Source organism: Pygocentrus nattereri, chromosome 7, assembly GCF_015220715.1.
Source record: "Pygocentrus nattereri isolate fPygNat1 chromosome 7, fPygNat1.pri, whole genome shotgun sequence".
In the NCBI taxonomy this organism is placed as follows: Eukaryota; Metazoa; Chordata; class Actinopteri; order Characiformes; family Serrasalmidae; genus Pygocentrus; species Pygocentrus nattereri.
In genome coordinates this window covers 47416433-47430004 of record NC_051217.1, presented here as the reverse complement: position 1 = coordinate 47430004, position 13572 = coordinate 47416433, and the positions used below count along the sequence as shown (strand labels likewise).

The 13572-nt window shown below is 43.9% G+C and overlaps 1 protein-coding gene across 2 annotated transcripts in view; it reads left to right on the top strand.

Annotated features, from left to right (window-relative positions):
- homer2 (homer scaffold protein 2) overlaps positions 1 to 13572 on the top strand; it is a 38282-nt gene that overhangs the window by 16958 nt on the left and 7752 nt on the right. For both annotated transcript variants that reach the window (XM_037539713.1, XM_037539712.1), the window contains exons 3-7: positions 798 to 929; positions 1573 to 1665; positions 9200 to 9336; positions 10239 to 10395; positions 13118 to 13228. In XM_037539713.1, coding sequence (XP_037395610.1) covers positions 798 to 929; positions 1573 to 1665; positions 9200 to 9336; positions 10239 to 10395; positions 13118 to 13228 — 630 coding nt within the window. The remainder of the gene's footprint in view (positions 1 to 797; positions 930 to 1572; positions 1666 to 9199; positions 9337 to 10238; positions 10396 to 13117; positions 13229 to 13572) is intronic.

Sequence of the window (13572 nt, the reverse complement as noted above, 5' to 3'; positions counted from 1 at the left end):
TGGCGGTGTGGGTCTGGGTGTCTGGCTGTGTGGGTCTGTGGGTGTGGGTGTGTTGCTCTGCTGAAGGCAGATTTCTAGGTCTTCGGTCTCATGAAAGTTCATGACATGTGACTCTAATTGTGACTCTGTTAGAGATGCTGACACTAAACACCTTCAGCCCGTTTCCACTCTCCCCTCCTTCTGTGTTTTGGGTTAACGGCTGCTGGTCATTGTGATGTAACATTTTGTGGGTCAACAGCAGAAATAAACGTCCAAACAACTGCAGCATCAACTAGGCTAACGCTAACAGGGCTAAGCTATCTATAGCATGGTTGTAATACTAGCTATGGGCCCAAGTGACGGAATGGTCTAAGCCCAGGGCAAACCCCTGTTGTGAAGGGCCGGTGTCCAGCACCGTTAGTGGTTTCTCTAACCCTAACCCCCCTGGTCTAAGCATTGTTGACAGATCCTGAACTCGATCCCCTGCGATGTCACAGCCATCCATGTCTCGGCGCCCAAGAGAACATAACTGTCTTCTTTCTTTCCTTGGGTGGGGAGGTGGTCCTCCACCTCCCCTCTCACTGAGGCAGCTGATGCAGGCTTATTTTAGCTGGAGTGACAGAATTAGCAGTTAGCATTTTGAAAAAAGGGAAACGGTAGAGCTTCATGCTTCAAGTTCACTAATGTCCTGCAATGAAAATGACGTGATGGCGCATGTTTAGTTCGCTACTGCAATGTACCAGATTGTGTTATAGCTGCTTTTATCTGTAATTTCAGAATTCATCTAATTTCTTATTTATTATATCATGTGTGTTTAGGTCATCATTAACAGCACCATCACTCCCAACATGACGTTCACCAAAACCTCACAGAAGTTCGGACAGTGGGCCGACAGTCGGGCAAACACAGTGTTTGGCCTGGGCTTTGCTTCAGAACAACAGCTAATGAAGGTACACACGCACACACTCGCCTGCTAAAAACTGAATTTTATTTCTGCAAAGATGCACAGAAATGGAGAATATTGTAGTGAGAAAAACTGCCACTCTGTGTCTTTAGTGCAAAGTCATAATTTGTATTCCAACCAACCAATCAGCTCTCAGTAGCAGTAACGCTAACCAATCAGCTCTCAGTAGCAGTAACGCTAACCAATCAGCTCTCAGTAGCAGTAACGCTAACCAATCAGCTCTCAGTAGCAGTAACGCTAACCAATCAGCTCTCAGTAGCAGTAACGCTAACCAATCAGCTCTCAGTAGCAGTAACGCTAACCAATCAGCTCTCAGTAGCAGTAACGCTAACCAATCAGCTCTCAGTAGCAGTAACGCTAACCAATCAGCTCTCAGTAGCAGTAACTCTAACCAATCAGCTCTCAGTAGCAGTAACGCTAACCAATCAGCTCTCAGTAGCAGTGATGTTAGTGTTTTGCTGTTTATTGTAGGAAAATGTTTTTCACCGTTAAACGTCTTAAATGTGGCTTTGATGTAAACTTATCTGCATTTAGACTGAGTTTACAGATATACTGTCCCAAAATATAAATCTTACTCTCCGCGTCTGGTGTGAAGTTCGGTTTCTGACGTTCGGTTTCTGCTGCAACAGTTTGCGGACAAGTTCCAGGAAGTAAAGGAGGCGGCCAAACTCGCCCGAGACAAATCTCAGGAGAAAATGGAGACTTCCAGCAACCACTCACAGGTAAACCACACACATTCATGCATTCAGCGGTTCAGCCCCGCCCATTCAGCCTGCGGCGGTTTAGCCCCGCCCATTCATGCTGAAGTTGTGAGAAGAGTTTCAGTTCAGACTGCTTTTTAAATAGTACACGATGCAGGACAGCCAACCAGGGCTCATTTACATACATCAGTCTTAGGGGCACAATAATAAAAACAGCCTGTTCAGTTGTCGTGGATGAACAGAGGCTGAAAAATGATCATGTAGAAATGGATTATGACTGCTTTTGATACATAAAACCACACAGACGTTATAAGTGGGCATCTGGGAAGAATTAAAGGAAAAAAGTAGTTTAGCCTTTTTAATAGCTGAATTTGAGCCTCATGAAGAGATCAGTGCTCCTCGTACAGCTTTATAATTCGGCTGTATTTGCAGTGATGAGCTGAAAGTGAGGATGGAGCAGGAATTCTGCTGAGCTCAGGGTCACACTTTCCACACACATCATTACCTCAGTCACTACAGACTTTCTGCTCAGATCAGGAAAAGATCTTTACATCTGCAGAATCTGTCCACAGCAGTTAGGACTGTATGAAATGCAAGCAAAAACGGAATGAGGTGATTTATGAATCCACGTTGACCTTTATTTAAGTTAAATTGGTGCACAGAGAATTTTTATCCAATTCAGGTTTTTTGTAAATACATGCTCATTCTGAAATTCCAAAAAAAGTTGAGAAAGGAGAAATTTAGGAGCGTTATGAACACAAACATTCCTTTATTAGTAAAGATGAGTCAATTCTCACCAATTCACCAATGAATGTGTCAGCAAAACATCCAAGAGTTTAAAAATAACATTCCTCAGAATAGTCCCTCTAAATCAAATCAAATCAAATCAAATTTATTTGTAGCGCTTTTTACAACAGATGTTGTCACAAAGCAGCTTCACAGAATTCTAGAAAAGACAAAGCAGGTAAGCCAGGGGCAAGAGTGGCAAGGAGAACCTCCCTCAGAACTGAGGAAGAAACCTTGGGAGGAACCAGGCTCACCAGGGGGGACCCGTCCTCCTCTGGTCAAGCTACCTTCAGAGTTATTATACTACTAATATTAATAGCAATAATGTTGGTATTAGGAATAACTAGGAGTCTATGAGAACATCAGTGTAGGGTGGGCAGCTCGTCCAAGGCAGGTGGTGGTAGCTGGGCATGGGCAGCTGGTCTGAAGTGGGAAGCAGGAGGGCTCGGCAGTCACTCGTCCTTCAGTGTCCGGCCGGACATGTGGGTGATTGTATACTCGGAAAGAAAGCAGGGAGAGGGAATTAGTTTTATTCTATCCGTTTGTACATAAACAGGGAATGTGAACATTTCCAGAGTGTGGCTAACAACTCCGGCAGATCTGACTATGACAGCTTAACTAACAGGAGAGAACCAGAAGGACACACAGACACGGCAGCACTCTGAGACAGTCTGGCATCCCTCCGCTCCACCGTCCACAAACCTGAGTGACCGCGTGCGAGCAGCTGGACGACAGCACCAGCGTCTCAGTTTACTATAATTCCCTGTGTCCATGGACCCCTGGATCTGCTGCCTTTATCTAGGGGGGAACATTAGCTACCAAAAGCTGAACTGAACAAGTGAGTTTTCAGCCTAGTCTTAAAGATTGAGACTGTGTCTGAGTCCCGAACAGTTTCTGGAAGATCATTCCAGAGTTTGGGGGCTTTATAAGAAAAGCTCTTCCCCCAGCTGCAGCCTTAGGAATTTTGGGGACTATTAATAAGCCAGCACTCTGTGATCTGAGTGGTCGTGATGGCTCATAATGAGAAATAAGGTCTTGCAGGTACTCAGGAGCGAGACCATGTAGGGCTTTATACGTCAATAAAAGGATTTTATAATCAATACGGAATTTAACAGGCAGCCAGTGAAGTGATGATAGCGCTGGACTGATATGATCAGATGTTCTAGTTTTAGTGAGGACCCTGGCTGCGGCGTTTTGGACTAGTTGGAGTTGTTTAAATTCCTGCTCGTACATCCTGACAGTAGCGCGTTACAGTAGTCTAGCCTGGAAGTAATAAAGGCGTGTACTAGTGTTTCTGCATCACGCAGGGACAGGGCATTTCTGATCTTGGCGATGTTGTGAAGATGTAGAAAAGCTGTCCTAGTGATGCCGCCTGTGTGTTGATCGAATGATAAATCTGAATCTATTATAACGCCGAGATTTTTTGCTGCTGATCCAGGTGCGGCTGGAAAGTCGGCGAGATTTAAGATTAAATCTGGTGATTTACTTCTTGCTAATTTTGGACCCAGAAGGAGAACCTCTGTTTTGTTACTGTTTAATAGGAGGAAGTTGCGTAACATCCAGCCTTTCACGTCTTTTACACAGTCCTCCATTTTCTTTAACCTGTATTGGTCGTCAGGTTTGGCTGATCTGTACAGTTGAGTATCGTCTGCTTAACAATGAAAGTTTACGCCATGGTTACTTGTAACTGTGCCTAACGGTAACATGTATAGTGTAAATAGTAATGGTCCTAATATAGAGCCCTGCGGAACTCCAAATCTCACTTTTGAATAATTGGAAGATAAATTGTTTACACTGACGAACTGATAACGTTCTGATAGGTAAGATCTGAACCATGATAGGGCCGTCTCTGTGACTCCAACCATGTTTTCTAACCTTTCCAGGAGAATATTGTGGTCTATTGTATCGAAAGCCGCGCTGAGGTCAAGTAGCACTAAGAGAGATATGTAGCCTTGATCAGAGGCAAGAAGAAGATCATTAGTTATCTTAACTAGAGCGTCTCAGTGCTGTGGTGTGGCCTGAATCCAGACTGAAAATTTTCATATATATGGTTCTTGTGTAGATATGAACTAAGTTGTTGGGCCACAGCTTTTTCTAAGATCTTTGATATAAACGGTAAGTTAGAAACAGGCCTGTAATTGGACAAAACGGCGACATCAAGATTTGGTTTCTTGATCAGAGGTTTGATAACTGCTAGTGTAAGAGCTTTGGGAACATGGCCCAGACTAAGGGACGAGTTTACTATAGTTGAGAGAGGGTTTATAATAACTGGCAGGACTTCTTTGAGTAATTTTGATGGAATTGCATCGAGTGTGCAGGTTGTGTAGTTTGTAGAGGAGATAATCTTCTCTAGCTCCAGCTGTGGGAGGGGGTGAAAGGTTTCCAGGCTCTTTTCTACAGCTGTGTTTTGTTCTATATCAGCCAAGTCAGATGACAGCCAAGCTGGATTTGAATTTGATTCTGTGGGTTGAATTTGTCGTCTAATATTATCAATTTTATTATTAAAGAAGTCCATAAAAACTTCACTAGTGAGAGTTGCTGGAATTTCTGGTTCAGTACCTGCCTGATTTTGTGTGATTTGGGAAATCACATTAAACAGAACTCTAGGATTATACTTATTATTCTCGATCAGCGAGGCCAGATATGCTGAGCGAGCTTCTGTGAGGGCATTTCTATCCTCTATAAGGCCGTCCTTCCAGGCAGAGCGGAACACTTCCAGCTTGGTTTGACGCCATTTCCGCTCTAATTTCCGAGCTGTTTGTTTTAAGGTCCGGGTTTTATCGTTGTACCACGGGGCTTTTTCTGCCTTATTCTTTTTATTTTAAGTGGGGCCACACTTTCTAAAGTGGATCTGAAGGTATTTTCTAAATAATCGGTTAGTAAATCTAGTTCCATTGGGTCTGATGCAGTGGAGACTGGGGTTGATAACTCTGGGAGATTTTCTATAAATTGTAGGGCGGTAAACAGTTTTATTGAGCGCTTTGTTGAATAACAAGGGGACGTATATATATTATGGCTCAGTCGTAGCTCATATGAAATTAGGTAATGGTCGGAGATCGCTGTGGTTTGCGGGAGGATATTAAGCTTGTCTATGTTAAGACCTCGTGTCAAAACTAAATCTAATGTATGACGACAGTCGTGTGTCGGCCCTGCTGCATTTTGGGTAAAACCAACAGACTCTAGGATTGAGATAAATGCCTTTTTTAGTGGGTCGTCTACCTTCTCAAAGTGAATATTAAAATCTCCTACAATTATTACTTTATCGTTGCACACAGCCAGGTTTGCAGCCAAGTCACTAAATTCTTTTATAAATTCAGAGTCGCTAACTAGCTGGCACTTAGAACAAACACAGCCACTATCATTATCACTAGAGGCGGAAAAGGGGGTTAAACTAAACAGGCCACACTCTGAGCAGACGATACAACCAGCAGAAGCCATGATATTTCAGCTACTTACCACTTTTGGTCGATTTAGAAGCTAATAGCACAAAACGTTGCAGTGACGCGCTCTCAGTCCAGAATGTCATGACTACAGTACGTAATACCATGTGCATAAAGGAAAAGGCCAAAAACAACTAAATGACTGTGACATTTGACCCCTCATATGGCACAGCAATTAAAACCGGCATGTTTTGGTTTGACAAACCTTTGTCAATAAACAACATCCATTAGTGCATGTGGGTAACCTACACATCTGTGAAAGCAGCACGAACACTGAACACATTCTGGAACAACATATGCTGCCTTTTAGACCCTGTCTTTTTCAGGGACTTCCATGATTTTCAGTGTGACAACACCAAGAAACATTCTACATGTCTGCACAGTCATCATCATTAACCGCTTAGTCCAGATAGGGTCACAGTAGCAATTGGGAGAGCAGTAAATCACAGATGACCCTGTCCCCCACAACTTCCTCAAGCTGCTCCCAGGCCAACTTAGAGATGTAATCCCTCCAGCGGGTCCTAGAACAAGCCCCTAGAACAAGCCCCGGAACTTGTCCCGGTAGGCCATGCCTGATACACCCCCACTGGGAGGCGACCAGGGGAATCCAAATCAGATGCCTGATCCACCTCAGCTGGCTCCTCTCAGTGTGTAGGAGTAGCGGCTCTATGCCGAGCTCCTCCCAGATGGCCGAGCTCCTCACACTATCAAATAATGTAGCTGCCACCCTGCAAAGAGGCTAATTTCTGCTGCTTTTATTCGCAATCTCATTCGTCATTACCCACAGCTCATGACCATAGGTGAGGGTCGGGATGTAGACAGACCAGTAAACAGAGGCTTATGGCTCAGCTCCCTCTTCACCACTACAGTCCGATACAGTATGACAGCATTACTGCTGCCGCCTGTCCCAGCCTGTGGACTATCTCCCGATCCCTCTTACCATCACTCATGAACAAGACCCCAAGATACTGAAACTCCTCCACCTGGGGCATGTCTTTTCCCCTTACCTGGAGTGGGCATGCCATCCTTTTCTGGGGTAAGACCATGGACTCAGACTTGGAAGTGCTGATCCGCATACCAACTGCTTCATACTCAGCTGCAAACCGCAGACTGAGTGCTGCAGGCATCCATGTGATCCAGCCAAAAGAACATCATCTGTAACTAGCAGAGACGCCACCCTCTGGTCTCCACACACTGTGCTGTCTTGACCCTGGCTATGCCTTGACACCCTGGCCATGAATATCACAAACAGGAGTGGAGAAAGGGCACAACCCTGGCGGAGTCAATGTTAACACTGAAAGAGTCCACTCCAGACTTAATGCTGTGTATAGGAACACAGTGGAGGACCTCCTACAAGATATCTGAGGAAATACGGTCGCAAGTATTCTCCAAATCCACAAAAGACATGTAGACTGGGTTGGCAAACTTCCATGCCCCCTCAACAATCCATGAGAGCATGAAAATCTGGTCCATTGTTCCACGGCCGGGATGGAAACCGCATTGTTCCTCCTCAATCTGAGATTCAACTGTCAGTCAAAGTCTCCTTTCCAGAACTTTGGCATAGACTTTCCCAGGGAGGCTGAGCAGTGTAACACCCCGATAGTTGGCACACACCTTCCGGTCCCCTTTTTTTAAAATAGAGACCACCACCCCAGTCTGCCGGTCCAAGGGTACTATTCCTGAGGTCCATGCAATGTTGCAGAGACATGTTAGTCACGCCAGCCCCACAATATCCAGAGCCTCAAGCATCTCCAGACAAATCTCATCCACTCCCGGTATTTTGCCACTGAAAAGCCTCTGGCTCTGACTCCCCCAAGGGAGGCGTGTCTCCCAGATTAAGGAGTTCCTCAAAGTGCTCCTTCCACCGACTGACAATATCCTCATTTAAAGTCAGAATTTCTCCACCCTTGCTGAATACAGTTTGGATGCAGCCACCCCGACTGCTCCTGAGTCACTGCACAGTTGTCCAGAACCTCCTCGATGGTGACTGAAAGTCTTTTTCCATGGCTTCACCAAACTTCCCCCCTGCCCTGGAATTTGGTTCTGCCACCATTGCAGATGCCGCCTTTTTTGTCTGTCGGAACCTATCTTCTGAGTCAGGAGTCCTTCGGCCATCCAGTCCCTAAAGGCCTTTTTCTTCAGCTTGACGGCCTCCCTCAGCACCGGTGTCCACCAGGAGGTTCTTGGGTTACCGCCCTGACAGGCACCCACAAGCTTTGGCCACAGCTACGCCTGGCAGCTTCCACAATGGAGGTTTTGAACAGGGTCCATTCAGACTCCATATCCCCAACCTCCTGAACAGGATCCTCCGATAGTCTTTCCCAGCATACCCTCACTATTCGCTTGGGCCTACCAGGTCTGACCATCAGTCTTCGCTGCCATCTGATCCAACTCACCACCAGATGGTGATCAGTTGACAGCTCAGTACCTCTCTTTACCCGAGTGTCCAGAACATACGGTCCCAAGTCAGATGAAACGACAACAAAGTCGATCATTGACCTTTGCCCCAAGGAGCTCTGGTACCATGTACACTTATGAACACCCTTGTGTTCAAACTTGGTGTTAGTTATGGAGAATCCATGCCTGGCACAAAAGTCCAATAACAATTCACCATTTGGGTTTAGGTCAGGCAGGCCGTTCTTCCCAATCATGCCTCTCTAGGTCTCCCAGTCAATGTGAGCATTGAAGTCTCCCAGTAAAACTGGAGTCTGTTGGTGGGACCCTTGCCAGAATCCCATAAGCACACACAACAGTCAGTTTTCCTCTCTGCGATTTTAATACGCATTGAGGTGACCCTCTCGTCCACTGGGACAAACTCCAACTGCATGGCCGTCAGCCGGGGACTCATGAGTGTCCCCATACCTGCCTGGTGCCTCTCACCCTGTGTAACCCCTGAGTAGGAGAGGGACCCCTATCCAGGAATTTGGTTTCATAGCCCACACTGTGGGTGGAGGTGAGCCCAACTATATCTAGTCGGTACATCTGAACCTCCCGCACAAGCTCCGGCTCCTTCCCCCCCAGTGAGGTTACAGTCCACGTACCAAGAGCCAGTTTCTGCCGCAGGGGCCGCCTATACGGTACTGCACTGCTCCTCCATGCTGGACCTTGTGGGTGATGGGCCCACATGGTCTCCCCACATTGCCTCTTCGGGCTGAGCCCAGACAGGTTACGTGGGCTGCCCGACATATTTCACATCAAGTATTGTGTTTTTAGTCCTGTTTTTAAAATTAATAGGGATCAAACAGAGGTAGTCTAGCAGTGTTATCTTTCAAAATAGGTGTTTGTGTGCTGTGATTTGTTTAACTACACTGTGCTTTTGTGTCTAATAGGAGTCAGGAAGGGAGACTCCATCATCCAATCAGGTGTCCAGCATGAACGGGACAGACGATGAGAAAATCTCGCACACGCCCGACACCATGGCGCTGAAAAGCGAGAACGACCGACTCAAAACTGCTGTAGAGCAGAGGTACATTCACAGTATATACCGAATATTCCCTATAACCACATCTTCAAGATTTCAGAGTCACAGATTGGGTGTCCAGGATTTTTAATGGACATTTATTTATGATGGCTGTGTTACTGTTGTTTGTTTCACTTCAGCTGGAAACTTTTTTTTAGTTTTTAAAATGTTCTCCAAACATTACAAACATGTTCTTTTAATTTTTTAATTAAGTTTTTTAATATTAAAGGTATGATAAAGTTTTCCAAAAGTCCCATCATATAACATGCTCTGCGTCCTTAACAACATCCTCAAAACACCCTCTGAATGTTGCAAAATAAATGTTAAAATGTTACGTTTTGGTTAACAATCGTACTTATATCATTTGAAATGACACTTTAAATGCTCTTTGAGTATTAAATTAAAATGTTTTCTTTAGAACATTAGAACTTTAGCCAAAGTTTTGGGAACGTTCCCTGCTACCTGGGTAACGGGTTCCTGTCCTTTTGCATTCAGCCGTTTTTTTATATCAATAATGTACGTCTGAGGACAACTTGATAAACTTTTGGCGCTAAAATACTGCTAACAATGACACGCCCTTCTAAACCTCACCCCTAAATTCCTCCAATTCTTTTAACATCCACAGTGCACTCACTAACACAAGGCTAGCTAGTGAAGTGCCATCGTTGGCTAACGTAACTGAGTTTGTTTATTTGTACTGTGTGCAACGTGTTCACACACACACGCAACTCAAGCTACATCCATGTGCTAACTGGCTTGTCAGTTGGACGATGTAGATATCCCCAGATGTTTTGTGTGAGATCAGCTATTGATCAGCTGGAGGCTGAACGCCGAACACTGGAGCAGCAACACCACCAACTCCTTCAGATAACTTCAAATTAAAAAGTGTGTGTGTCTCTGTGTTTCAGTAACTCGAACGCTAAGAAGTGTGAGACAGAGCTGCAGGCTCTGAGGGAGAGTAACGCTCGGCTGCTGGACGCTCTGCAGGAGGCTAACAGCAGTGTGGAGAACTGGAAAGCACAGGCAGCGGCCTGTCAGGAGGAGAACAACGCGCTGAAGAACAAGGTCTCACACACTCTCTCACACACACACACAAACACACAACGCTGTGTTACAAATGTTGGCATCACTATTGATTATCTCTTCTCTCCAGGCTCAGTGTTCTTTCGTAGCTGCTGTTGTGATATTGCACAAGCTTTACAGAACACTGGAAAAAATCTAGTTAAACCTAACGGAAACTGTAGAACGGACTGGGTTTATATCACAATACCTACATTTAGAGCCGGTTATTCATTCAGCCTAATGAGAAACTGTAGAACGGACTCGGTTTATATCACAATACCTACATTTAGAGCCGGTTATTCATTCAGTCTAATGAGAAACTGTAGAACGGACTCGGTTTATATCACAATACCTACATTTAGAGCCGGTTATTTATTCAGCCTAATGAGAAACTGTAGAACGGACTCGGTTTATATCACAATACCTACATTTAGAGCCGGTTATTCATTCAGCCTAACGAGAAACTGTAGAACAGACTCGGTTTATATCACAATACCTACATTTAGAGTCGGTTATTCATTCAGCCTAACGAGAAACTGTAGAACGGACTCGGTTTATATCACAATACCTACATTTAGAGCCGGTTATTCATTCAGTCTAATGAGAAACTGTAGAACGGACTCGGTTTATATCACAATACCTACATTTAGAGCCGGTTATTCATTCAGCCTAATGAGAAACTGTAGAACGGACTCGGTTTATATCACAATACCTACATTTAGAGTTGGTTATTCATTCAGTCTAATGAGAAACTGTAGAACAGACTCGGTTTATATCACAATACCTACATTTAGAGTCGGTTATTCATTCAGCCTAATGAGAAACTGTAGAACGGACTCGGTTTATATCACAATACCTACATTTAGAGTCGGTTATTCATTCAGCCTAACGAGAAACTGTAGAACGGACTCGGTTTATATCACAATACCTACATTTAGAGCCGGTTATTCATTCAGTCTAATGAGAAACTGTAGAACGGACTCGGTTTATATCACAATACCTACATTTAGAGCCGGTTATTCATTCAGCCTAATGAGAAACTGTAGAACGGACTCGGTTTATATCACAATACCTACATTTAGAGTTGGTTATTCATTCAGTCTAATGAGAAACTGTAGAACGGACTCGGTTTATATCACAATACCTACATTTAGAGCCGGTTATTCATTCAGTCTAATGAGAAACTGTAGAACTGACTCGGTTTATATCACAATACCTACATTTAGAGCCGGTTATTCATTCAGTCTAATGAGAAACTGTAGAACTGACTCGGTTTATATCACAATACCTACATTTAGAGCCGGTTATTCATTCAGCCTAATGAGAAACTGTAGAACAGACTCGGTTTATATCACAATACCTACATTTAGAGCCGGTTATTCATTCAGTCTAATGAGAAACTGTAGAACGGACTCGGTTTATATCACAATACCTACATTTAGAGTCGGTTATTCATTCAGCCTAACGAGAAACTGTAGAACGGACTCGGTTTATATCACAATACCTACATTTAGAGTCGGTTATTCATTCAGCCTAATGAGAAACTGTAGAACGGACTCGGTTTATATCACAATACCTACATTTAGAGTCGGTTATTCATTCAGTCTAATGAGAAACTGTAGAACGGACTCGGTTTATATCACAATACCTACATTTAGAGTCGGTTATTCATTCAGCCTAATGAGAAACTGTAGAACGGCCTCGGTTTATATCACAATACCTACATTTAGAGTCGGTTATTCATTCAGTCTAATGAGAAACTGTAGAACGGACTCGGTTTATATCACAATACCTACATTTAGAGCCGGTTATTCATTCAGCCTAATGAGAAACTGTAGAACAGACTCGGTTTATATCACAATACCTACATTTAGAGTCGGTTATTCATTCAGTCTAATGAGAAACTGTAGAACGGACTCGGTTTATATCACAATACCCACATTTAGAGTCGGTTATTCATTCAGCCTAATGAGAAACTGTAGAACGGACTCGGTTTATATCACAATACCTACATTTAGAGTCGGTTATTCATTCAGTCTAATGAGAAACTGTAGAACGGACTCGGTTTATATCACAATACCTACATTTAGAGCCGGTTATTCATTCAGCCTAATGAGAAACTGTAGAACGGACTCGGTTTATATCACAATACCTACATTTAGAGTCGGTTATTCATTCAGCCTAATGAGAAACTGTAGAACGGACTCGGTTTATATCACAATACCTACATTTAGAGTCGGTTATTCATTCAGTCTAATGAGAAACTGTAGAACGGACTCGGTTTATATCACAATACCTACATTTAGAGTCGGTTATTCATTCAGCCTAATGAGAAACTGTAGAACGGACTCGGTTTATATCACAATACCTACATTTAGAGTCGGTTATTCATTCAGTCTAATGAGAAACTGTAGAACGGACTCGGTTTATATCACAATACCTACATTTAGAGCCGGTTATTCATTCAGCCTAATGAGAAACTGTAGAACAGACTCGGTTTATATCACAATACCTACATTTAGAGCCGGTTATTCATTCAGCCTAATGAGAAACTGTAGAACGGACTCGGTTTATATCACAATACCTACATTTAGAGCCGGTTATTTCCTTTAGAAAGTAAAACCTTTAGGTTTTAATCCTAATGGTTTTAACTGTCCATGTACATGCCTTAGTGTGTAACGTGTGTGTGTGTGTGTGTGTGTGTGTGTGTGTGTGTGTGTGTCAGATCGTGGAGCTGGAGCTGCAGTGTAAGGAGGTGAATCAGGAGAAGGAGAGAAATGCTCAGCTCACTCTCCGAGTACAGCAGCTGGAGACAGAACTGCAGGATAAACAACAGGTAACACCATCACAGCCCACAGTGCTCTTTCTGAGACTGATGTTGAGGTTCCTCTGCTTCCAAACTAAACCCTAAAAATGGCTCTTCAGGAGTTCTTTAATAAAGGCAACAATTCTGTAGAACTGTGACACACTTTGAACACTGAATGCATGAATTTGTGTGAGGTTCTTTCCATGGTTAAATAATTTTCTCTGTAGGAAAATCTGTTGTGTTTGGTTCTGTGGATGTGTGGGGTGTGCAGAGTGGATGTGTGGGGTGTATATGGAGCGTGCGGAGTGGAGGTGTGCGGTGTATATGGAGCGTGCAGAGTGGATGTGTGGTGTATATGGAGTGTGCAGAGTGTA